The following is a 27,628-nucleotide window of genomic DNA, read 5'->3' as shown; positions in this document are numbered from 1 at the left end:
TGTTTATGCATGAGGTGTTAAAAGAAAAGTGTAGGGGTCCAAGTTAGGAATCTGAAGTGTTAAATTGTAGCACAATGTATTAAAAGTGTTTGAAAACAAGTGTGAGGTCATGGGTATTGTATAATTCACGAGTAGTGGCTACGTGCAAAAGTTGTTTTAGGGGTTAGACCTGAATCAGGAAGGTGAGACCCTAACAAATTCTTTAGAGTATGGACCTTGGGGGTAAATACACTCGGTTTGAGTACTCCTTTAAGCCTATGTTGATCCTATATAGTTGGAGCATTCTCACAAAATAGAGTGACCTTGATTGATCGCCTTATGATCTTACTTAGTGAGAGTGACCTGACATACCCATTATATGGTGTGTCTTGTTATGTACTTCTAAGCGCCCTAGTGTTGTTTTTCACTAGCATGATACCATATTGCATATAGGCTTGAGTCTTAGTAAAATTGTTGCATAACATTTGTGAATTATTTATTATGAAATTGGTGAGTGTTGTTCCGTCTTGAGTCAAATGTGTGATTCATGTGAAATGTGATTGGAGATTTAAAAATGAATTTTAAATGATAAAGCGGTGAAGTGACATGGATTCTATCAAGTTGAACTATGTTATAAATATTTCTATAATGTATTTTGCTTATGTCTTTGTTTATTTGTATTTTATCTAGAAATGTGATAACTCATTCCCTATGTGTTGTTTGTGTTTGGATCCTATGATGATCTTGAACCTTGTGTTCGTGGGAGCAGATGACTAGGTGGATGACTTTAAAGAATCTCGTACTAGAGGACACTGAGACACAATGCTCTGATAGAATGTGACATTAGTGCATGAGTTTCTGTTTTAATTGCATGATGTTCTAAACATGTTATTTTACTTTATTTTATTCCATTGCTTAACTAGAGTTCTTTTGTAAACTTGGATGACCTTATTTTGAGTCGTAGATATTTTTAATAAGTTTTATTTGGTAGCAGTGTAGTGAATGTGCCCCTTTTACCCACATGAATTTGTTTAAGTGATTTGAATAAAATTGATTTAATTAAATTCCAAATTTTTATATGTTTTTCTTAATTATATGTATGTTTGGGTAGATGGTGTCACAACAATAGGCAAGCTAATGACAAAATTTAGCAGTCATATCATATGGTTCAATGCCTTAAAACAATATATTAATTCCATCATCATGGTTAAAAAAAGTATGCTAATGTTGAGTCCCTTCTATTTACGCATCCCACAAAATTGGAGTTAGAATACCTCATGATCTCTAAACTTTTAGACTTTTGATATGTAAGCATGTAGTAACTTGTTCTCTTCAAATAGCGCATTGCATGCTTTACTACTTTCTAGTGTTGCATACCATGATTACTCACATATCTCCCTAGGACTCCCACGAAAAATTTATGTTAAGACGAAAACAACCTTAAACATACATAAGACTCCCTACAACTAAAGCATAAGGAATCATTTGTGTCCATTCCTTTTTCAAGATTACTAATGTGGTACTGTTTGAGACTAACTTGTCTCCTTTATCTACATCTATATCTTCTGGTTTATTATCTTTTATGTTGAATATATCAAAAACTATATTTTGACTAGAAACATGTCATCAACATATAATACCAAAAGGACAATTTTACTCCCACTGAACTTTTGATATATGCAATCATCAACCAAATTTGTCTCAAAATCATTAGAGATAATAACTTGATAAAATTTGTAATACCATTGGCAGGAAGCCTATTTAAAGTCATAGATGGGTTCTTTTAGTTTGTACACCATAAAATTTGAATCACCTTAATAAAATTTTCTAGTTGTACCATATTGTTTCATCAATGTTGCCATTTAAAAACATAGTCTTTACATCCATCTAATGCAACTCTAAATCAAAATAAGTAATCGATGTCATTATAGTCTGATGTGCCATCATTTTCTTCTATTTTCTAAACCCTTTTGCACCATTTTAATTACTGATTGGTCTTAATTGTCAATTAATCAGGCAATTTTATTATTTGGGCTCATTTAGCTAATTTGATGTTTTTAATCTAATTTCAGGAATTAATGAAACATTGGGCTTAATCCGGATTTTGGTTATGGACTTGAAGAGGGCAAATAAAGCAGCGCTTACCTTAGTTAATTTCTAATTAGGAAATTTCGCAATTTTATTTTATGTTGTTCAGTGTTTATTTCGTTTTGGGCCAGAGTATTGTAATAGGGCCCAGTGACTTTGAGTGACTCTTTTTAAATAGCAGCCTTGGGATTCGTGCAAGGCATTCTGTTATGCTATTCATTATTCAGAGCTTTTGTTTTAGGGTTTTCGTTTTTCTGCTTAATGCTACTGTTCACGTAATGCAATTTTACGTTTTTTGTTTCTAATTACAATTTCGTTCTTGCTTCTTCTTCTACTCTCATTTACGTTTCTGTTTCATCTACGTTTCTGTTCATTTACGTTTTTGTTCATTTACGTTTCTGCTTCATGTTTCATTTGCGTTTTCTGTTTGAATCCATGGAAGGCTAGATTTTCTGGTGTTGTTTCCTTTTGAGGAAGAAGCCCAACTCTCTTTGAGGTTTCGCTTGTAATGTGGTTCCCTGGCAGTTTTCCCTTCACCAGTTATCCCAAATTCGTGAATATTAATCAGTGCACGCTTCGTGTTCGATTAATTGCCTCTGAGCCTAACTTGCGTTCATGCTTAATGGACGAAGGGCTAACTGGTGTATGTGGTGCCTAATCACGTATTGACAACCCTAAGTTGATTTTCGCTTAGTAAATTGAAATAGGATTGGATTAAGTGATTGACTGTTAGGGACAAATTCTCCATAACCCAGGATAAGAGAATGGCTTCTGAATCAAAGGAAACAACCCGTTTTTAATATTAGTAATTTCGTATTCCAGTTTACTTGTTCTGCTCTTTAATCACAAAACAAACAACCCCCCCCCCCAATCGTTACTGTTACTGCAAGTATATTATGAACATTTGGTTTGTCACTGCTCATTGGGAAACGACCTAGGATCACTTCCTAGTTACTGCATTTTCATGTTTATTTGATTCGGGTACGGCCTCGATCAAATTTGGCGCCGTTGCCGGGGAGCAGTGTCCAAAGGTTCATAATAGTTAGCTAGTGTGTGTGTTTAATCCTTTTGTGTTTTATGATTAATTGTTAGTATTGTGTTAGTATATGTGTTAGTGTTGTTTAGTGTCCTGGTATTTTGTTTAATGTGTGTTCTGTTTCAGTTTTCCCATTAAGCGTTTCCCCTGTTTCAATCTTGGGTGTTTTGCTGTGAAGATTGTGCTTGCGGCAAAACAGAGTAGTAGTAGAAATCAATTAGAGACGGATTTTAGCGACCACCCATGCTGAATTATTTGAGATTTTTTGTTTTAGTAGCTAGGGTTGTTATTTTTGGCTGAATTTTTTTGTGGTAACTTCTTTTAATCCATATTTTGTGGGAAAAATAGCTAGAGCCTTTAGTTTGGTCAGATTTGAAAGTTCCAAAAAACTAGCAAATTTTGTGTTTGTCAAAACTTCAAACGGCCATAACTTTTGCTCCGGTTATCAGAATCGCAATTATTATATATGCATTTGGGGTAGAAAAAACTTTCCTACGCCGTGGCAACCTGCCGTAGGCCGGCTGAGGTCTCCATCGTCCAAAACAAGCGATCCTGTCAAAAGTTTTTTATTTTTCAAGTTTTATTCACTTATTTTTCTTAACTTACCATTTTTAGCTTTCATAGTTAGACTTTGAATTTTTGTCTGAAATTTTTTGTGCTATCTTCTCATCATTTTATAAGGTTGCTCACAAAATTTCAAGTCATTTGGATATCATTTGAGGGTAGCTGTAGTTCAAACCTACACCTTTATTTACATGATAAGGCAACTAGTTGTGTGCATGCTGAATGTAGTGTATGACTAGAGGCAATCCATCTGACTTACAACCCTTTGATCCTGAGATAGATAGGACATTTCATAGATTAGTTAGGCATCATTTTATACCTTTTGATCATTCTGAGCATTCCATTACTGGTGAATCTGTGCATTCTGTTATTGGTGATTTTGAACATCCTGATCTTGAGCATTATAATTTTGAGCATTCTGATTCTGAGCATTCTGATTTTGCACATTCTGAGAACATGACACAACCTCCACCCCGTGAGAGGACTCTAAGGGAAATGGCTGCACCTGATTTCACCTACGAAAGCTTGTGCATCCAATACCCTGATGAGGATGTCCCATATGTTCTTAAAACTGGACTGATTCATTTGCTTCCAAAGTTTCATGGCCTTGTAGGTGAAGACCCGCACAAACATTTGAAAGAATTTCACATTGTCTGCTCCACCATGAAACCCCCAGATGTCCAAGAGGATCACATATTTCTGAAGGCTTTTCCTCATTCATTAGAGGGAGTGGCAAAAGACTGGTTGTATTACCTTGCTCCAAGGTCCATCATGAGCTGGGATGACCTTAAGAGAGTATTCTTAGAGAAATTTTTCCTTGCTTCCAGGACCACAACCATCAGGAAGGATATCTCAGGTATTAGACAACTCAGTGGAGAGAGCCTGTATGAGTACTGGGAGAGATTTAAGAAACTATGTGCCAGTTGCCCCCACCATCAGATTTCAGAACAGCTTCTTCTCCAATATTTTTATGAAGGACTCAGTAATATGGAGAGAAGTATAATAGATGCTGCCAGTGGTGGAGCCCTTGGAGATATGACTCCTGCTGAAGCCATAAATTTAATTGAGAAGATGGCTTCCAACTCCCAGCAGTTTAGCGCCAGAAATGATGCCATAGTCATTAGAGGAGTGCATGAGGTAGCTACAAACCCATCTGCATCATCTGAAACTAAGAAGCTTGAAGGCAAACTGGATGCATTGGTTAACTTGGTAACCCAGCTGGCCTTGAATCAAAAATATGTACCTGTTGCAAGGGTTTGTGGTTTGTGCTCCTCTGCTGACCACCATACAGACCTTTGCCCTTCCATGCAGCAACCTGGAGCAATTGAGCAGCCTGAAGCTTATGCTGCAAATATTTACAATAGACCTCCTCAACCTCAGCAGCAAAATCAACCACAGCAGAACAATTATGACCTCTCCAGCAACAGATACAACCCTGGATGGAGGAATCACCCTAACCTCAGATGGTCCAGCCCTCAGCAACAACAACAGCAGCCTGCTCCTTCCTTCCAAAATGCTGCTGGCCCAAGCAGACCATACATTCCTCCACCAATCCAACAACAGCAGCAACCCCAGAAACAACCAACAGTTGAGGCCCCTCCACAACCTTCCCTCGAAGAACTTGTGAGGCAAATGACTATGCAGAACATGCAGTTTCAGCAAGAGACCAGAGCCTCCATTCAGAGCTTAACCAATCAGATGGGACAATTGGCTACCCAATTGAATCAACAACAGTCCCAGAATTCTGACAAGTTGCCTTCTCAAGCTGTCCAAAATCCCAAAAATGTCAGTGCCATTTCATTGAGGTCGGGAAAGCAGTGTCAAGGACCTCAAACCGTAGCACCTTCCTCATCTGCAAATGAACCTGCCAAACTTCGCTCTACTCCAGAAAAAGGTGATGACAAAAATTTACCTAACAATTTCTGTGCAGGTGAATCTTCTTCCACAGGTAATTCTGATTTGCAGAAGCAGCACATTCCCCCTCTTCCATTCCCTCCAAGAGCAGTTTCCAACAAAAAAATGGAAGAGGCAGAGAAAGAGATCTTGGAAACGTTTAGAAAAGTAGAGGTAAACATACCTCTGTTGGATGCAATAAAGCAAATTCCAAGATAAGCCAAATTCTTGAAGGAGCTGTGCACTAATAAGCGGAAGCTTAAAGGAAGTGAACGGATTAGCATGGGCGGAAATGTCTCCACATTGATTGGTAAATCTGTTCCTCAAATTCCTGAAAAATGCAAAGATCCAAGTACATTCAGCATACCTTGTATCATAGGGAATAGTAAGTTTGACAATGCCATGCTAGATTTAGGAGCTTCTGTTAGTGTTATGCCTCTGTCTATTTTTAATTCTCTATCTCTAGGCCCCTTGCAGTCAACTGATGTGGTAATTCATTTAGCTAATAGAAGTGTTGCCTACCTTGTTGGTTTCATAGAAGATGTCTTAGTTAGAGTTGGTGAACTGATTTTCCCTGTTGATTTTTATATTTTGAATATGGAAGATGGATTTTCTCAAGGATCAGTTCCCATCATTCTAGGTAGACCCTTTATGAAAACTGCTAGAACTAAGATAGATGTTTATGCAGGCACACTGTCCATGGAGTTTGGTGATATAACTGTTCATTTTAATATTCTGGATGCTATGAAATACCCATCTGAAGATCTTTCTGTATTTCGTGCTGAAATAATTGACCATGTTGTTGATGAATACATGACTGATCTTTATTCTAATCTGCATGCCTCTCACTCTTCATGCATTGAGTCTGAAATTGTACTTGATCATATGTCTAAATTTGATGCTGAGAGTGAATTTGAGAGTGATATTGATTGCATGCCTGGTGGTGGTGTTTTACCTCTTGAGATTGATTTTATAGAGTCAGATAGGACTAACCATGTTTCAAGAAGTACACATACCTCTGACTTTCTTTATGAGGTAAAGGCTGAGAAACCATCCCCTTCTACCACTGTCCATCCGACCACACCAGAATTGAAGCCTCTGCTATCAAATTTAAAATATGCTTACTTGGATGATAGCAAGAGTTTTCCAGTGATTATATCTGCCTCCCTTGCTGATGAGCAAGAGGAGAAGTTGTTGTCAGTTCTCAAGAAGCATAAGAAGGCTATAGGCTAGACCCTGGCGGACATTCCTGGTATTAGCCCATCCACATGTATGCATCGAATAAATTTAGAGGATGGAGCTAAACCAGTAAGACAACCACAAAGAAGACTCAACCCGGTGATTCTTGATGTAGTGAAGAAGGAGATAACCAAGCTTTTGCAAGCTGGAATCATTTATCCTATCTCCGACAGCCAATGGGTGAGTCCCGTCCAGGTAGTCCCGAAGAAGACCGGCCCTCACAGTGATAAAAAGAGAAGGAGGAGCTAATTCCTACTCGGGTGCAGAACAGTTGGAGAGTCTGCATTGACTATAGGAGGCTGAACCAGGTTACCAAAAAGGACCATTTTCCCCTTGCCATTCATTGACCAGATGCTTGAACGCCTGGCAGGTAAATCCCACTACTGTTTCCTTGATGGTTTTTCTGGTTATATGCAAATTACTATTGCTCCTGAGGATCAGGAAAAGACCACATTCACCTGCCCCTTCGGCACTTTTGCCTATAGGAGGATGCCTTTCGGCCTGTGCAATGCCCCTGGTACCTTCCAGCGGTGCATGATTAGTATTTTCAGTGATTTTTTAGAAAATTGCATAGAGGTGTTCATGGATGATTTCACTGTATATGGATCCTCTTTTGATGGTTGTTTGAATAGTTTGGAAAAAGTTTTGAATAGATGCATTGAAACTAACCTTGTTCTAAATTTTGAAAAATGTCATTTTATGGTTGAGCAAGGTATAGTTTTAGGCGCCACATTATTTCCAATAAGGGTATTGAAGTAGATCCTGCAAAAATTTCTGTTATTTCACAATTGCCTTACCCCTCTTGTGTGCGAGGGCGAGAGGTGCGATCTTTTCTTGGTCATGCAGGATTCTACAGGTGCTTTATAAGGGATTTTAGCAAAGTAGCCCTTCCATGTCCAACTTGTTGCAAAAGGAGGTGGATTTTGACTTTAATGACAGATGCAAAGAGGCTTTTGATTGCCTCAAAAGAGCACTGACTACCACCCCCATCATCCAGGCACCCGACTGGACAACCCCTTTTGAGCTTATGTGTGATGCGTCAAATTATGCATTGGGGGCTGTCCTTGCTCAGAAAATTGATAAATTGCCCAGGGTGATATATTATGCTTCTAGGACTTTAGATGCTACCCAAGCGAATTATACTACTACTGAGAAAGAGCTTCTAGCCATAGTTTTTGCTCTTGAAAAATTCCGATCTTATTTGCTTGGTACCCGCATTATTGTTTACACTGACCATGCAGCTCTAAAGTACTTGTTGAAGAAGGCTAATTCTAAGCCTAGGTTGATCCGATGGATGCTCTGGCTCCAAGAGTTTGACTTGGAGATCCGTGATAGGAGCGGAGCACAAAATCTAGTTGCTGATCATTTGAGTCGGATCGAACGTGTATCTGATGCAGATTCACCTATTCGGGATGATTTCCTGGATGATCATTTGTATATACTGTATAGTATTTCTGACTCTCTTTCTACTCCCTGGTTTGTTAATATTGTCAATTAAAAGTGATGCTAAGCATTTTATTTGGGATGACCCCTACTTGTGGAAATTGTGCAGTGATCAAGTCATTAGACGGTGCATTCCAGATCATGAGACTGACTCAGTCCTGTAGTTTGTCATTCTTCCGCACCGGGAGGTCATCTGGGTGTTCAAAGGACAGCTCACAAAGTGCTTGATTGTGGTTTTTATTGGCCCACCATCTTTAAAGATGCGTGGAAGATCTGCAGCACTTGTGAGCAGTGTCAGAGAGCAAGAAATACACTTACATGGCGACAACAAATGCCTCAGCAACCTATGCTATTCTATGAGGTGTTTGATGTCTGGGGTATAGATTTCATGGGTCCTTTTCCTGTCTCTTTTGGTTATGTTTACATTCTCCTTGCAATTGACTATGTTTCAAAATGGGTGGAAGCCAAGCCCACTAGAACTAATGATGCTAAAGTTGTCGCAGACTTTGTCAGGTCTAATCTGTTTTGCAGGTTTGGAGTACCTAAAGCAATTGTTAGTGATCAAGGAACCTATTTTTGCAACAGGACAATGCATGCCCTGCTTAAAAAGTACGGGGTGGTACACAGGGTATCCACACCATACCACCCCCAGACTAATGGACAGGCAGAAATTTCTAACAGGGAAATCAAGAGAATTCTAGAGAAGATTGTGCAGCCAAGCAGGAAAGATTGAAGTACCAGGCTTGATGATGCTCTCTGGGCATATCAGACTGCCTACAAAGCACCCATAGGAATGTCTCCTTATCGGGTTGTCTTTGGAAAGGCATGTCATCTTCCAGTGGAAATTGAGCACAAAGCATACTGGGCAGTGAAGACTTGCAACTTCTCTATGGATCAAGCTGGCGAGGAAAGGAAGTTGCAACTGAGTGAGTTAGATGAAATCCGCCTAGAAGCCTACGAGAATGCCAAGTTCTACAAAGAAAAGACCAAGAAGTTCCATGATAGTATGATAGTTAAAAAAGACTTCGTGGTTGGGCAAAAAGTGTTATTGTATAATTCTAGGCTTGGACTCATGAGTGGTAAGTTGAGGTCTAAGTGGATTGGTCCTTTTGTTGTTACTAATGTTTTTCCTTATGGTACAGTTGAGATCAAAAGCGACTCCACAAACAAGAGCTTCAAGGTCAACGGACATCGACTTAAGCCATTCCTCACGAACCCTTCTTTAGTGGACGTAGTGGTGGAAGAGACTTCCTTACTCCACCCTACTCTTCCTCCACCATGACTTAGGGAGTTTTTCTTTTCCTATCTCCTTCTTTGCTTTTATTACACTTGTCTGATTCTCTTTGATGATTTAATTGTTTTTAATCTTTTAATTGTGCTACATTGAGGACAATGTGTTGTTTAAGTATGGGGGGGGGGGGGGGGAGTGTTCTTTGGTTTTGCTAGTTTTGTTGGTTTTGTTAATTTGTTAGTTGTGTTAATTTGTTAATGTTGTTAGTTTCGTCGGATTTTCAGTTTAATATTTTGGGTCAATTTTGTGTGCACGTACGAATTTGCATGTTTTTCTTTGAATTATAGGATATGTTCAAGAAATGGGTAATTGTTTTGAAAATAAAAGTTCTTGACATTTTGTGACTTGAAATCCTTGATTCTTCTCTACATGTCATGATAGTTTTGAAAGCTCAATTTGAAAGTGATGAGTTTACCTTTGTGAGAATTTGAGCCATCCATCATCATAATCATTTGGTGTGTTTTGCCCCATTGATTGCTTGCACAATAGCCTTGGCTTGATTCTTGTTGATGCGTCCTAATTCACATGCATATTTGGAAATGATTGATGCAATTTTGTTCTTATAAGCTTCTAGCCAAATAGACTTACCTTAAATTAATTCCTTTGATAGCCCTTTTGAGCCTTGTTTCCCTTTCCTTGTTTTGAAGCTCACTACAAGCCTTAAGTGAAAAACCATGATATCACCATATCCTTAAGGAATTTTGGAGCTTTGGAATTGTTTTGGGAATAAGTGTGGGGGGTTTTTGTTTCATTGGACAACTTGTTTTGTTGGCTATGCTTCATGATGTATTTTGGGCCATACTTGATGTACATTGTATATTGGTTAAATGTTGGACATGCTGAATGAAATGTTGTTTCTCAAAGGCTATAGAGTCAAAAAAAAAAAGAGAAAAAAAATTTCGAAAAAAAGAAAAAGAAAAGCAATAAAGTTGAGTGAATAAGATCTTAAATGGCACAAGAATGATGAAACTCTTGGTTCTACTCTTCATGTTTAAATTTTATCTTTACTTCTTTTTATTTTCTTATTTTTTTTAATATGCACTTATTCCCCATTGCTCCTCTATTCCTTTGGGATTTAGCCACTTATTCCATATTTCTCCATACCTTGTCCTTGGCCCCATTACAACCTCAAAAGACCTTTTGATCCTCATGTGCTTGTGTTTGTGGGTTGATTGTCAATTTTAGAATGTTGCCAAGTTTATGTGGTGTTTGCTTTCATGGGTGCTTTGAGGGTAAATAATAGCCTAGACACTTGAGAGATAGAGTGTATATCTTGTGAGGCTTTATCACTTTTAACTATTTTGCCATGATTGGGTTGCTTGGATGATTTTCATGAATGTCTTGACTTTTTGGATCTCCTTATGTTAGATGTTACTCATTCCTTTCATTCCTTGATGTTCATTGAGAAATATGTGAATGTTTTTGTCTATCTCTCTTTGATATCCTTGGATTTTGTTCTTTGTTTCATTTTGCCCAGGAGTGCAAAAGGCTAAGTATGGGGGGTTTTGATGTGCCATCATTTTCTTCTATTTTCTAAACCCTTTTTGCACCATTTTAATTACTGATTGGTCTTAATTGTCAATTAATCAGACAGTTTTATTATTTGGGCTCATTTAGCTAATTTGATGTTTTTAATCTAATTTCAGGAATTAATGAAACATTGGGCTTAATCCGGATTTTGGTTATGGACTTGAAGAGGGAAAATAAAGCAACGCTTACCTTAGTTAATTTCTAATTAGAAAATTTCGCAATTTTATTTTATGTTGTTCAGTGTTTATTTCGTTTTGGGCCAGAGTATTGTAATAGGGCCCAGTGACTTTGAGTGACTCTTTATAAATAGAAGCCTTGGGATTCGTGCAAGGCATTCTGTTATGCTATTCATTATTCAGAGCTTTTGTTTTAGGGTTTTCATTTTTCTGCTTAATGCTACTGTTCACGTAATGCAATTTTACGTTTTCTGTTTCTAATTACAATTTCGTTCTTGCTTCTTCTTCTACTCTCATTTATGTTTCTATTTCATCTACGTTTCTGTTCATTTACGTTTTTGTTCATTTACGTTTCTGCTTCATGTTTCATTTGCGTTTTCTGTTTGAATCCATGGAAGGCTAGATTTTCTGGTGTTGTTTCCTTTTGAGGACGAAGCCCAACTCTCTTTGAGGTTTCGCTTGTAATGTGGTTCCCTGGCAGTTTTCCCTTCACCAGTTATCCCAAATTCGTGAATATTAATCAGTGCACGCTTCGTGTTCGATTAATTGCCTCTGAGCCTAACTTGCGTTCATGCTTAATGGACGAAGGGCTAACTGGTGTATGTGGTGCCTAATCACGTATTGACAACCCTAAGTTGATTTTCGCTTAGTAAATTGAAATAGGGTTGGATTAAGTGGTTGACTGTTAGGGACGAATTCTCCATAACCCAGGATAAGAGAATGGCTTCTGAATCAAAGGAAACAACCCGTTTTTAATATTAGTAATTTCGTATTCCAGTTTACTTGTTCTGCTCTTTAATCACAAAACAAACAAACCCCCCCCCCCAATCGTTACTGTTACTGCAAGTATATTATGAACATTTGGTTTGTCACTGCTCGTTGGGAAACGACCTAGGATCACTTCCTAGTTACTGCATTTTCATGTTTATTTGATTCGGGTACGGCCTCGATCATAGTCTTAAGAGAGTGTTTCTATGAAACCAATGAAAAGTCTTTTTATAATCAATGTCTTCCTTTTAATTAAAGTGTTTGGCAACAAGATGATCTTTATATATCTCAACATTACCCTTTGAATCCCTTTAAATTATAGATATCCATTCACAACTTATGGGTTTTGCACCTTAAGGTAATTTGATGATATTCCAAAAGTCATTGTCAGCCATTTATTTTATCACATAATTAATAGCATTAATCTACTTTTTAAGGGTTAGAACATCATATGACTTGACTAAAGTTGATTGGATCTTCCTTAGTCAACTTAATGTCATATTTATGTTCTTAAAGAAATGCACCATAATAGTCCAAAGTTGCATTTCTCATTTTTCTAGTGGATCTTCTAATTGACACTTCTTGAGGCTATTGAGATTGAACTATAGGTGGTACTTGAGGAAGAATCTTAGTGTTTTCTTGTTCTTGAATGATGTCAAGAGTAAAATTATTATTAATTACCAGGTCTGTTTCTTGAACAATGGTAAGTACAAAACTTATCCAATGTCAATGATAGGTTACTCTTTAAGGACAACACTTCTTATGTTTCCTTCCCCTCTAAACTCAACTTCCTCAAGGAACTTTGAATTTTCGTCTCAAAGTATGATCTTTTAGCAACTACTTTAAATGGTACCTTGTTGAGGATATAAATTGTGATATTTAATGTCTTTCCCCAAAGTGACTCTGGTAGAGAAGAATCATACTTCTTACCATATCCTTAAGAGTCTAGTTTTGTCATTCCACAACTCTATTCATGCTAGGTTTGTCCAACATTTTATATTGCAGAAGAATTTCACACTTATTTAAGGAAAAAAAATATGTGAAGAGTTCTAGATGTAGCTCACCTTATTTGTAATGTCTATTGTAGTATTCACTAACAAAATCAGATTTGATAGCCTTAATTTTCTTTCCTAATTGAAGTTGATGTTAACTAATTCTCCTTCATCATGATCATTACGATTAGCATGAATGTCGTCAGCTTCTTCTTCTCCGACGACGTTAGGAGTCATTTGTGTGGACAAAGGACTAACATAAGTTTCCATGTATGAATCATCATCTTCTACATTAACACCAATTGTTTTCCCGTGTAGAACCACGGACCACCTTTCATCACAAAGGTCTTGCACATAAAATACTTGCTTAGTTTGTTCTGCCATGATGAAAGGGTCATTCTGGTAAGCTAGTTTCTTTAGGTCTACCAACGTAAATCCTACATCATCAGTCCGCACACCGGTGTTGCTGTCAACCCACTGTTCACTGCCGGCAAGTGCACCGGATCGCACAAGTAGTATAAAACAATAAGAACCGAGTATCGAACTCTCAGGGAACTTGTGTTATCTGGCAAACTATTTCGATAAATAGGCGTCTGGTATGAAAATATAACTGTGGTTATGAACAAGTATTTAAACTATCTAGGCAAAAAGAAAGAAAATCACACGAGAGAAATACTGTGTAAAAACAAGTAGAGAAAGCGTTGGTCTTCCTCATAGGCTCCTGATGCTAAAAAGAATGTTCTCTATTTAACAATGCTCATGTGTTCCTATGTTTTCTCTTGGACTGCTAGACCCCGATCCCTCATGATAGCCAAGCCTAGTCCTGATCAAGCCTCGTCTGCAGATCCCTCTTGTAAGACTAAACTCAACCAAGACCGCATTAAGAGATACATACACAACTAAGTTCTTGTACCCAGATCCCTCGTGATAGCACAACAACTTAGTCTTGTACTACCAAGGACTTTAGAATTAGACCAGTTCCCACTGTTGAATGACCCTAACAAAGCATGCATCTACGTGATCAAGGTAAAAGCACACTGGAATGAAAAGTAGATAGCACAGAGAACTCACAAAACATCAATACATAGATAGAAATATATTTACACCAGGTACCTACAGGGAAGATCCAACAGAGGATTTAGCTTTCCATAGTCCGGAAACCTCCTTTACAACAAAGAGAAGAACAAGATGAAAGACTACAAAAACACAAGTGGTGAGGATGTCTCCTTCACCTCTAGGATCTCACAATCACTCACAAACTCATCTCAAGTTCTCAGAACGGCTTCCGCTTCGAACTCGCATCTTTGCAGATCTTCACACAACAAAATCTCTCAGAACTCTTTGGAACTTGGACCTTTCTCTCTCTAGAACTTCCTAAACAAGAAAAAGCTTCAAGCCAGGGCCAAATTCTCGTGCATGCAGAGGCTTCTTCAAGAAAAACTTCAAACTCCATTTGCAAATCTGATTTCAAGCTTAAATAGGTGGCCTTGTTCGTGCTCGTGCGCTTAGCGCACGTATGGACCGCTTAGCACACGTTAGTGATTTTTGGCTTAGCGCGCTTCTCTCGCTTAGCGGATGAGCTGAAGCGGTGCGCTTGATGACCTGGAGCGGTGCGCTCAGTGAACTTGACAGCTCATCTTCTTCTGGATTCTTCCTCGCACTTAGCCACTGAGTGTCGCGCTTAGCGAATGCTCGCTAAGCCAGCAGATTGGCTTAGCGAGAAGGTGAAAACAACACTTTTGCCAATTTGCCTAATTAACCTGAAATTGAGAGAAATTGATTATTAAACACACAAAACAAAAGTATAAATTATCTATTACCTATATTTAACTAAAAGTACTTATAATATTACAAAACAACCATAAATTAGGAAAGTTTGATACAAAATACACAAGTTTTATACACAAAAGTTAGTCTTATTCATCAACTAATAACTTCCCTAAATTTACAGTTTTGCTTGTTCTCAAGCAAAAGAGAACAGCTCACTTGTCCTCAAGTGGTAAAACATGCAGTGTTTATGTATAAAGGTGCATGCATCAAAATTTATTGATTGCATGATGAGAAAGATGAAGCAATGTGTACCTATCACTTGTTTTCACAGAATATGCAGCCAGACAAAGAGGAGAACAAAATGTGAACTATACAGTTGGATGAAGTTAATCATAAGACAGATATCAAGGAAAGTAGCTCAATTCTTAGAATCTACGAGTTCAGCAGGTCTAATCCAATGCAATGTCCATCCATCCACTAAACAAAGAATTTGCAATGCTTGTCATGTATATAATGAACAACATGTACTTTGTAACATTCTATATTGCTAGAGATTCGTTCTTTTTGAACTGATAGAAAGTTGAAACATTAAACTACATTATGCAAAATGGAAACATAATGTAAACACACCTGGGTAAACTCATGAAGAATGTCTCTGTGCCTAGATAAACAAAGATAACACAAATATACATTGACTCATAGAAATTGGCAGCATAAACAATGTCTATAAGGGTTTCAAAAGTCAAAACAAAAGGAGGAAATATACATTGACCTACAGATTGTTGTCTTACATTGGAATCTAAACTCTACTACCGCAGAAGACATCATTCGTGCACACTAATGCTATGATGTATTATTTTATCATCCTGTCTCATTTCATACTCTTATTTTAGGAGCATTCCTTAATAGAACCATAGTTGTAACTTAATAGCAGTACAGAGCAGTCAACCCCAAAAATGCTACAACAGGACAATGAAATGGTTGTTATATTGAAGATGAAGGATACAAGATAAATAATTAATACAACCTACAAATGTTTAAAATTTAAACTATCTCAAAAGCAGTGGTTACAACTACCAAAACTAAACAAGTTAATGAAAATAACAGTCAAGTTGCAAAAAAGGAGGGGGGAGGGGAGTCATGACTCATGAGAACAAAATTAGAGGACTATAAACTGTAATGTACCGCACCAAAAAGAATAACTGCAACATTTGTGAATCAGGCCTATAACAGATAAGGGAGCATAAAACAAGAATTGGCCAAACTAAATAAACAAAAGGTATGTGTGAATAAGCAGAGGGTTAAAAGCAATCAGTGGGTTGCAGGAATATGCCAGGCTAGGCACAAAAAAATGCTGCCAAACAGGCAGTTGGACAATTAGACTTGGCCATAAAACCTTGCTTCATAGAAAAAAGGATCGAAGCTTGCCTTCTCAGGGAAATAGGGAGTGAAGAAACATAAGCAGGACTAGTGATACATATAACGAGAAGTGCATGCAAAAGGGTACAAAACTGATAGAAGAAAGGGTAGTAGGCATTTGTGAGGAAGAATGGTTTAGAGGAGTAGGATATGAAAGGAACGAAATACACTATGATAGTGAAATAGCAATGAAAACATTTCATAGACCTTAAAAAGTTAAACTGATTATACACTAACAGGAATGATAAGGTGATTTCTCTAATGAAGAGCATAGACCTCCTTCACGTTCACACACACACTACCATCAAAACACTCCATCAAGACATGTTTTCAAAATAGAAACAAAAATGAAGCAAAATCAAAATCAAAGGCAGTAAAAATAAACACTACCATCACAGTTTCACATTACTAGCCAAAAAAATAGAATAATAAAATAGGGTTATGGAAACCTCTACAATTTCAAAACTAACAGCATTTTCGTGGACAACCATTCTCTCAAAACACAATGAACAACATTTAGGTCAAAACAAAGTGACACAAACATTCAAAGAATCGCGACAGAGACGTACCTCAATCGCAGTCACTGAGAGTGAATGGAAAGACACACAGGTTGCAGTGACAATCGCGACAGAGACGAAGTCCTTTGCGGTAGTCACAACTTCAATGGCAGTGGTACCTTCAGCGCAGCTTCAGCGACAGTGGTAGCAAGAAGAAAGAGGACAAAGGAGAAACAGCTAAGGTCTGAGCGCGAGGGGCCAAAATCATTTTGTGTTTTAATTTATGAAAAGAGCAACATCGGTTTTTTCAAAATAACCGATGTTACCTGAATTACATAACATCGGTTATTTAAATAACCGATGTTAATATCAAGTCCTTCACATAATATAAAGTAGTTAACATCGGGTAACATCGGTTATTTAAATAACCGATGTTAACTAACTTGACTTATTTACAAAAATGTCATTGTGCTTTTCTTAACATCGGTTTTTTAAGAAACCGATGTTAATCGTGCGATGTTAAATCATTATTTTTTAGTAGTGGTTAAACGAGATAAACAAGTTTGAATGCTAAGAGAGAGAGAGAGAGAGAGAGAGAGAGGGAGGGAGGGAGAGAACTCTACGAGAGCAACCATACAACGAAATAGAGAGAACGGAGAAGAGAGCGACCAAGAATCGAGAAAATAGAGAACTTACTCTCTGGTGAGTCTGTGAAAATAGAAAAATTGTGAATAGAGCTCACTCTCACTCTCTATGATAAGTGTGGGAACTGAGAAACAATTCACGATGGGGCAAGTATTCACGCTCACTTAGTGCAAAATGAAAAGTTGAGATGGGGCAAGTATTCACAATGGGCCATTATCGTCGGTACAAACCAAGAATTACATTTTTTAAATATTTTCTCTTCTATTGAGTAAACAATTCAAGATAAATTAAATTAATCCATAAAAAGAATACTAATCTAAATTAAAATTAATTCTTAAAATTATTAATTAACATATTTTCTTTAATTAATATATTTACTAAAAAAAATAAGAGATTGGTATTTAAATTCAAACAATTTATTTTGTTTTACTTACGCAAAGTAGTTATAGGTAGAAGTTTTTTTTTAGTTTTAATGAATTTACTTACGCCAAATAATCACTGGTACAGGTTGTTGAATTTTACCTACATTAATTAGTTGTAGGTAAAAGTATTTTTGAGTTTTACCTATACTAATTTATGTATGTAGGCAAAAGACGTCCGTAAGCATAGGTCATTTTTCTTGTAGTGATTATTCAAGAGTATAAGTTTGGAATTATGCCAATTAACCAATTTCAATCTTCTTGGCTAAGTGCAGGATGTGATGACTTTCATGCCTCCACCACCTGCGACAACCTTTCTTGCATTACATCCTTGGCATAACATTGCTATAGGCATGGACACAATTCCTTTATTCAAATATATAATGTCCACGTCGAAAAGGTAGCAGAGCTATCTGTCTGTAAACATATTGTACTAAGATTTGAGATTTTTGGAGTTAATGCAAAGTTATTTTGCAGGTTAAAAGTATAATCAAAGGCCATACTAAAAGAATTACTGGTCTTGCTTTCTCTATGTATTGAATATATTAGTTTCATCTGGAGCAGATATGTTTAGGTAATGATAGCTTAGTATAATAGATTTGTCTTCAGAACTGACATTTGTATGACTAAATTGTTGTCTGGGTAAACTTCTCTCAAAGCACTTCTAGGAAAAGAAAATAGAAGAATAAATGAAATGACAATTTCAATTATAATTTTTTTCCTGATACCAAGAGTTTCAATTGTAGTGGTTCCCGCAAGACTCATCTGCACCAATATCGCATGTAGTTTTCTCATATGATAGTCATTGGTATTATTGCCAGCTTTTTAGACGCAACAATATTGTGTATTTAGTGTTTCAAACCGCACATTACCTTGTTCCATCAGTCCTTCTGCATATATATCATCCTGCAAGTGAGGTAACCCTTTTGTTTAAAGTAGTTGTGTGATTGTCTAAGTTGGCATGGGGAAGAGTATTCTATGAATTCGAAATAAAAATTTGTATGTAAGTTAATGCGGCTCACTCTCCAATTCAGTTGATCCAACTTACTTACTGTTGCTTTAGCATATATATAATGGTTACCCTATTATTGTTTAAAATTTACTATTTTCGTTTCAAGTAATCTGTAAGGAGAATGTGGATGTGACAATTCAATCATAATGGTTCCTTTTTCTCTTTGGGAAAGTTGAAATGAAAGCAGTGTCGATGCATTATTGCGTTTTCCTTGTTCTGTGTCTTGCAAATGGAAATCAGATCTAGCATTCCATAATCTTTTGTAAGGGATCAGATCAGAACTAGTTGGTCTAAAAGGAATGAGATTCAATTTACGTAATTAGGGGGGAATGTTTTACCTATACCAAAATACGAAAAAGGAGATACACAATTTATCTTTCTCCTTAAGATGCTACAAGCACAAAAGCATGAATCAACAACTCATTAGTTTGAATAAAACTGACATTGATTTTCTTGGATAAGATTTCAGGTTTTATTAATAAAATTAGTGAATATTTCACATAAAAATCAGTGACAAAAGAAAAAAACACAAAAGCAAGAAGCAAATAGAATTGCACATTGATTAACAATATAAACTCTTGGTATAACTAACGATAGCAAAACACTTTCTAACAAATTAGTATTAACTTAAACAAAGTCTTGTTTCAACTTAACATGGCTAAATATAGTGCCCACACCAGCACAACAAATCACTATATGATTTGCATATTACGCTATCATCGGTCACTTCCGCCAACATAAGTCGATCGAATTACTATGTAAATTTCGTTTCTATAAGTTAACGCAAAGTCTCTGTTATTTATTATTTGGTGAGGTAATCGGAAGCTGCATTGTTTCTGTTTCTTTTGTTGTTGCTGGTGATGACATGTCTTCTTTATAGTCTTTGCCTTTTCCCCACACCACAGAGTATAGACCCACTGCGATAATGATGCCTCCAATGATGCTGAGATGAATGATGTATGAAGATCAATATCATAATTATACAAGCATATATAATTTAATATTTCATTTTACCGTATAGAAGAACATATGATTTAGTATTGGTTAGTTTTTTATTTAAAAAAATTATAATAAAAATATATTGCTTAAAAAAATATTTTCATGCAAAATTAAACAAATATTAGTGTACAAGTGTATATATATATATTGTTGATAAGCTTCAGGGGTTGAAGTGGGAACCAAATGACATAAAAGGTGTAAGATAGAGTTCTATTAAAAAAGTACTGTTGACAATTACTTAACCTTTTTTTTTTAAGGGGACAAATGGACAATTACTTAAAAATGACATGCAAACTGAGAAAAAGGAGAAACACATTGAGTAAAAGGATAAAACACAAAATAATGTGGCTATATAGTTAATCTTTTGCAGGATGTTGTAACAATTGTCTATGCGTTTTATGCTATTAATTTTTCGTGAAAACAAATATTTGCAGTGCTTTGTTGAAATACACTGTCTAACAAATGTAGCAAACAAAATAATATAAATTCGGATTGAAAAGCAATACAAGCAACAAAAATTCTGGACTAGGCCCAAAGCAATGAAATAGTAAGATACCTTCCCAGGTAGAGGTGTTCTCCTAGAAGGAGGGAACCCAAAGCAGTAACAATTATCATGCAAAGAGGATTGAAGGATGTTACAAACACTGGACCTCTGCTTTGCATTACCAACCCTTGTATATAATATGCTATTCCAGAACTCATTATTCCCTGTGATAGAAAAAACAGAAAAAAAAAACTCATTATTCCCAGTTGATATTTGTTAAACATAATATTGGCCTTGGGATAAGACCATAACATAAAACTCAACATATAAAATGAGCACTTGAATCCAATTTCAAACAAAAAAAGTTGAGGACTTGTTTTTTTATTCTTTTTTTTAATTCTTCTTTGAGGACATGTTTGGTTTAAAACAACATTTTACATTTTCATTTTTTATTTTCTTTTTTTATACATAATTATGAAAATGTCATTTTTTTTAAAATATCCCTATAGAAAGTAATACAATAATAAAATCTTATTTGTATTTTTAACATGTATATTAAAAATACAAATAATATTATATTTCAAAAAAAATTTTTTAATTTATGAAAAATAAAAATAAAAATATTTTCTCTAGTGTTTCAATTGTTACTGCATTGCACAGATGTAGCTATAAACACATGAATTAACATTGAAAACATGATTATCAGATTGTCTCTCTAGTGTTGTTTTAAGTACTTTACGTGCAGAGATGTGGTTACTTGTAGATCCAACCCTGCAAATAAAAAAGAAAAGAAAAGGATCCCACTTGCATTATTTGTTCTCTTTTATGCTATTAAAAAAATTGTTGAATTGATATTCAAATAAAAATGTTGCTCAGCTAGACATGACACCATTTACCGAAACATTAGTTGAAGTGAAATTAAGTTCAATCTTAATAAGTAAATTTTTTATTTCAAATTTTGTAAAAAAAAAAAATTTAAAAAAAAATTCACTAAAAAGTGATTTGTCATATTTTCCAAAAAAAATAATTATTAAAAAACTAAAAAAAATATGACACCGTTTCAACAACAATAAAGTTGGTCCAAGAGATTTAACAAAAAATTGAAATTATGGCACTAACAGTGTATAGAGGACCATAGAGGCTGTAGTCGAAACCGATAGCCCATGCTCGAGGGTTATGATCTGCAATCAGAGCAACCACGGCACTTTGCAAAGCACCCGCAAAGCATATCAAGGATGAGAGTGATAGTTCCGCAGGGTACCTTTTCACCGTTATGGACTGCATAAATTACATTTTGTTGTACATTAGAACAGAAAAAATATTGAGTCACATGCCTAATATATCAATTAATTATATTAATACAAAATTAATTTGATGAAATCATATTAAGAGTAAATGGTCTATATATTTATGTCAAATAAAAAAATTTTACACTATCAATCAATTAAAAATAATCATATACAATAAATTTATTAACTTTTAAAATAACAATCTTATCTATTATTCCTAACATAATTTCTAATTAGTTGTCTGCATAAACAAATTACCCTAACAATACATATAAATTAAACTCTTATATTAATGCATGATTTTAATTTTTATACATTATCAGTAAAAATTCTACATTATCAATTAATTATATTATAAGTCATTATTAATGTAACTTATAAGGTAAATATCACATCAGTCAACAAAAATTATCATATATAACATTTTTTTTGTCATATATAATAATTTATGTTTGAATAACCAAATATACATTTATGCATATCTTATTTACTTTTAATGCAACCCGCTAGAGTCAGAGTAGTGGTGAGAGAGTTTGGGTAATAACATGAGATTATAGGTCCTAACCTTAGTGTAACCATATGTATACTAAAAAAATTTACTCTTAATACACTAATTAGATACCTGCAATATGTAGAAGGAAGACCAAGCCAGACAACCAAGGCAAATGAAGAGAGTTCCGGCGACCCAGTGTGAGTGATTCTGAGTGGAGTGGCTTCCACCTTGCTGGTGGGCTGTGTTTGAATGATGAAATAGGTCAAACTGAGGGCCTTTGTATAGTGTCATTAACAATGCCCCAGCAAAGGTTACTAAGGTTCCGATTACTTTTGCTTGACTGCGTAATTCCCTTATTTTTATACGCTCTAACCTGATAGAACACAAAGTAGTTAGTATATAGAATTTCAATTGGAGATTGTTAATTACCAATAGGTGCAATACTCTTTTTCTTTGTCTTGTACTTGTACATATTATAAACACTAGTCATAACTACTTGATATTGTTGGGATAAGCGAATGTGTAACCATACTTTTAAGGAAAATAGTTGGAAGTAAAAGCATTAAAGTTTTACGTTTAATATTGGTGTACTAAATGGTATAAAAGAGTTTTATACTATAAAAGAGTCTTATACTATTATTTAATCATATATTATTATTTGTGTAACTTTCATGATACTCACTCAATTCAAAACAATAAAAAATTTATGTGTGATAGACTAAAATATAAGCAAATTTTAAATATTTCTTATTTAATGATGTTATTTTCAAAATACCTTTCATTTATTTAAAGTTTTATTTCCAACAACTTTTTTTTTGTGTTATACAATTAATCAAATGTAGGTGATACTTTAGGAAATGAATTACTTTTTTATTGAAATTATCAAAATTAAAAGATTTTAATTAATTAATTTTATCAATGGACGTGAATTAGCTTTTTTTTCTTTTCTTTTTGCTTATATCTTAGTTTGTACATAGAGAATAACTATTAGAGCATTTACAATGTATGATATTGTTAAAATGAATTACTTATCTTAAGTTTGTGAGTCTTATAATGCCACCTAAATTTAAAAAATTTACATAAGAATTTACTTTAATATTAAAATTATTAGAGTGAATGTTTAACTTCAGTCACATTAAACTTTGTAATTGAAAAATGATTTTAAAATAAGTAAGAATAAATTAAGAAATGATTATTTATACAAACAACTCACTTAAGTGACACACTATCAAATCATTTGTTTCATTGATAAAAATTTATTAAACAATATTATTTAATTTTAAACAACTTATAAAATGCCCACATTATAAATGTTCTTATAAACATCAACAAATTTTTTATACATATTAGACTTACGACAGAAAGACAATTGCATGCTCCTTTTCTCAAATTTTTTTACTAGAAATAAAATAAAAGTAAATTTATCTTCAATAAATAGAATTTCACCTGAAAATTACTGCAAGCACAAAGGTTACGGAGGGTACGGCATTCATAACAGCGGACGCAAAGGAAGCTGAAGTGTATTGCATCCCCAAGAAAGTGAATCCTTGGTCAACCACTGGCCTACAACATAAAATATATAGAACGAATTATCAACATGCACAAAAGTTGTGTGTTTATTTAGAGAGCATAAAATTGGTCCTTGTCTTAATATATTAACGTATTTTAACTTTTATCCATTAGTTTCTCTATAAAACTTCCTATTTAACTTTTTTTTAAATTGCTATAATCACAATCTTTATTAATCAGAGATTAATAGGTTGAATAAACTCGTTTGGTCTAGCAATGAATTACGTGATTATTTGTGCCAACTTTAACGATTATTCTAATGAAAATTTTCTAGACTCTTGGAAAACATAGTATAAAGGAAAGATTCTTTCAAACAGGAAAAAAAGAGACGGGAATAAATAAAGTCATTCTTAAAACAAATCAAATATAACCAGAGGCTAGTTAATATTAAGATATTCTTTTCCATATTTCAAAAAATTGTTATGTATTATGGTCCAATGAGATTATTTATATTCATATAATATACAAAAAGGACTCTAAATATGGGATATCTTTTTCTTTGATCAAGATCTCAATTTTAATGAGGGATTCACTAGATACCTTATAACTAGAATTTCTCTTTTTCCTATCTAGTTTTTCCACAACCGCAAATTCGAGTTAGATTCAAGCATGATGTTCCGGTATAATCAAAAAATAATTACTCAATGGGTGAGTGATTGCTATAACTGAAGTTGAGGTGGTGGTGTCTATTAAGTATATAGATGAAAAATTAGAGAAAATAAGCTATGGATAATGTAAAATAACATCATCTAATTATAACATTATATATGATAAATTTGTTTAGTTTTATGATAATCACTTTAAAAATTATATCAAGAATAATTTATGATTAGATGATAATATAACATATTAGTGTATCATGGTTAAACTTAAAAAATTTACTGGTGTTTCTCCAATTTACCATGTCACATGCCATGAGTACACTATAATAGATAAGTTTAAGGTAATTACTCAAGAAATCCAAGTACTAATATCTGTATGAAGACCGTCCATGTCATCTTTGGCCTAACTTTCCTGTAAAATTGTAACAAGATAGTTAATTAAACAAAGTAACTCCAAATTTATAGACAGATATGGAATATGTCATATATATACATTCAAACAAAATATCAATAAATCAAAAAGTACCACAAAATGATTAATCAGCACCTTTCAAAGATCAAGGCAAAGGGAGCAAGGGCCAGCGCCGCAATGGCATTGCGATACACAATGAACACCAAACGACTCATTCCATGGTTCAAACTGGCCATGGTGAAGAGGTATGTCCCCGCCATCCCAAATTGCAACCCCACAGTTAACACATATGGCTTGGCCTTATGGACCATTTTGCCAACTTTGGCACCACACATTACTTCCATCGTTTAACAAATTTTGCTATTTGTTAGAAAGGGTTGCAAAGGTTGTTATGCAATTAAGTGCATGAAATGGTCTTCCTTATATAACACCATGAGCAATGATTAAGACAAAACAAAATCCACTATGCATAGCATGTAGATAAGTGTCGTAGACCATTGTTTAAAGTTTTTCCTTTAATTTAGATCACCCCATCCAATTTCTCATCCATGTAAAGTTCCCACCAACTAAAAGGAAAAGCTGTGTATTATTTAGTGGACTATAGTATACCCTTAGACTCGCTTGCTTGATCACCAACTTGATCAAATTAATAATGAGTCAGAACACACTTCAGCAACATCATAATTTTACATTACCCCCAGTTTTTTTTTTTTTTGCTTATGTTAGTACCATTTAACCACTATTTGATCAAACATTAACGTTTTCAAGCTTTTGCTGCACTTGCACTAATATTAATATATATAGAAGTGATGAATAGTTTAATACGTCACGTTAGTTAAAGTATATACAAATTATGCAAAATAAAGTAACAAAAGTATATACAAATTATGCAAAATAAAGGGAATGTTCCTAACACTGTGTATCCTTCAGTTGGAGTAAACAATGATTAACCCTCCAGTTACTAGTTACTAGTAAAATCTTTAGTATCATGTTTTGCACAAACATCTCCAAATTAAAACTGTGGGTGCAATTTTTCTCTGGCAGTATCCAATGGTTAAACAATCTATGGGAACCATTATTTTGAGTGGAATCCTCCTTTGAAGCCACGTACTTAAAATATAATGGGAAGAAGATCGTGAAGAATACGAAGAGTGCAAATAGGTGCCAGATGATAGCATGCATGTGTGTTAATTGCGAAAATTGTAAAACTATTTTCGAATATCCTTTACTTATACGACTACACTTTTCACATAAAATTCTATCAATAAATAAAATTTTATATTATGAGACCTAGAATCCATAAGTTTGATCGTAAACTTTAAGTTTTCAACTTAAAATTTTTTTTATATAGTAGCAAAAACACTGGTCATTATTATTTGGATAATAACATTACTATCCATTACCACAGTTTGAAAAGATTTTAAATTTGATAATTAGAAAGTGAGATTGAAAAAATTAAAAAATAAAATTTTAAGAAGAAATAAAAATTAGAAAGAGATTAAAAGTTTAGAGAAAAGTGTAATAAAAAAACTTAAACCAAAAGAAATTTTATTGAAAGTAAAATGAATACATATATTATGACTTTGGAACCGATAATCATAAATGTATGTGGCATATGATGTTTACGGAATTTGAATGATAGAAATTCAATCCAAAAGAAAAATAAGCATCGAGTTTTTTATTTATAGATTTTTTAATCTAATAACAGTCTAATTCTAGATCTATATTTTTGACATGTACGTACAATTAGTTTATAAACTTCATATTTCTAAAAGTGTGACTTGTTTTGCTTGTCATTCTAAATAACTACTTTTAAATTTGAATGTATTCGTCAGCATCATGTAGGCAAATGTATAACGTTCGTCATAACTAATTTTTTTGTCGAAAAGGTCTCACTCTAAAATGACACTTAGAGATTTTTTAACTCCCTATTTTTCGATAAACATTCACTTAATCAAAATTGTAATTTATTAGAGTTTACACTGAAAATGTAAAAAAAAAATCAGGGTTATCCAATTACAACTTAGATATATGATAAGTTTATTGACTTTTATAATAATTATTCTATGATAATTATTTTAAAAGTTATGTTAATGATGAATTATAATTAATTGGATGATAGTTAATTGTTAGGATCATTTGAATGAATTATTCTAAGACATTTGTTTAATTATCTTTCTTTGGATTAAGATTGATGAGCAATAAAGAAAACTTGTCTTACAATGTCGAAAATATGAAATTGACAAAATAACTGAGATTTTTACTTTTAAAATACAAAAAAAATATTTATCTAAATAATATAATTCAAAAAATATTTATCCTAATAATACAAAATACTGTTTAAGGTGAAAAATCAATCGCTCGAAACTGATTTAATTTTTACCTACAGTTTTCTTTACATTATTTAGAAATTGATTTCTCAGGAATTGCTTTCTAAACTATATTTTTTATTTTTTATTTTTACACATGTTTAGTAATTAGATTCCAGAGAATCAATTTCTAAACGTGTTTTAAAAAAAACTAAGTTTAGAAATTATTTTTTTTCCTAAATTGAGTTTTTTTTTCATTTTTCTTATTTGGTTTTTTATTTTGTTATTTCTTTTTTTATTTATTTTTTATTTTTTAATTATCTATATGTTTTTATAGAAAGAAAAAATCCCATAAGTTGTTAAAAGAAATTTTGTATAATTTTCACATTTTTTTCTTAATACTACTTGTTATTTTACTACATTAGATAATTAAAATCACTTTTTTATTTTCACTAAATAACTCTAATTATTTTTACTAAATCAATTTTTTATTTTACTACATTGTAATTATTCATGGGTAAAAAAAGTGTAATTATCCTTTATATATAAAATTTAATTAGTCCTCTTTTTTGTTTATTTTATCTTAGTCTTTTTATTACTTTTAGGTTTGTTTGATTTTAATATTATACATATTTAAATACAAAAGATCAATAGAAATAGAAGAAAAGTTAGAGTAACATTATTCACCAAGTTTCTCGAAGAAAAAAAAA

The 27,628-nt window shown here is 34.0% G+C and overlaps 1 protein-coding gene and 1 non-coding gene across 2 annotated transcripts; both read right to left on the bottom strand.

Annotated features, from left to right (window-relative positions):
• Window positions 1-4,501: 4,501 nt before the first annotated feature.
• On the bottom strand, window positions 4,502-4,608 carry LOC112999460 (small nucleolar RNA R71). The gene has a single exon (XR_003264647.1). It is a non-coding gene; the product is annotated as a small nucleolar RNA R71 (small nucleolar RNA).
• Window positions 4,609-19,355: 14,747 nt separating this feature from the next.
• LOC100777641 (WAT1-related protein At4g08290) lies at window positions 19,356-25,021 on the bottom strand. Its single transcript, XM_003544648.5, has 7 exons — window positions 24,745-25,021; window positions 24,547-24,609; window positions 23,473-23,589; window positions 22,156-22,399; window positions 21,364-21,522; window positions 20,317-20,468; window positions 19,356-19,704 (listed from the first exon to the last, which is right to left on the bottom strand). The coding sequence occupies exons 1-7, from the start codon at window positions 24,951-24,953 to the stop codon at window positions 19,557-19,559; spliced, it is 1,092 nt and encodes a 363-aa protein (XP_003544696.1). The 5' UTR covers window positions 24,954-25,021; the 3' UTR covers window positions 19,356-19,556.
• Between the last annotated feature and the right edge of the window lie 2,607 nt (window positions 25,022-27,628).

Source organism: Glycine max, chromosome 14 (genome assembly GCF_000004515.6).
Source record: "Glycine max cultivar Williams 82 chromosome 14, Glycine_max_v4.0, whole genome shotgun sequence".
NCBI lineage: Eukaryota > Viridiplantae > Streptophyta > Magnoliopsida > Fabales > Fabaceae > Glycine > Glycine max.
This window is presented reverse-complemented; position numbering and strand designations above follow the sequence as displayed.

What these genes read in the sequence shown, in the direction of transcription:
- LOC100777641 (XM_003544648.5), bottom strand. Translation starts at nt 24,953, where the DNA reads ATGGAAGTAATGTGTGGTGCCAAAGTTGGCAAAATGGTCCATAAGGCC. An exon ending in GTGCTTGCAGTAATTTTCAG is followed by an intron (nt 22,400 to 23,472) that starts GTGAAATTCTAT and finishes GTGTTCTATCAG; the next exon opens with GTTAGAGCGTATAAAAATAA. An exon ending in CTTCCTTCTACATATTGCAG is followed by an intron (nt 21,523 to 22,155) that starts GTATCTAATTAG and finishes TAATTTATGCAG; the next exon opens with TCCATAACGGTGAAAAGGTA.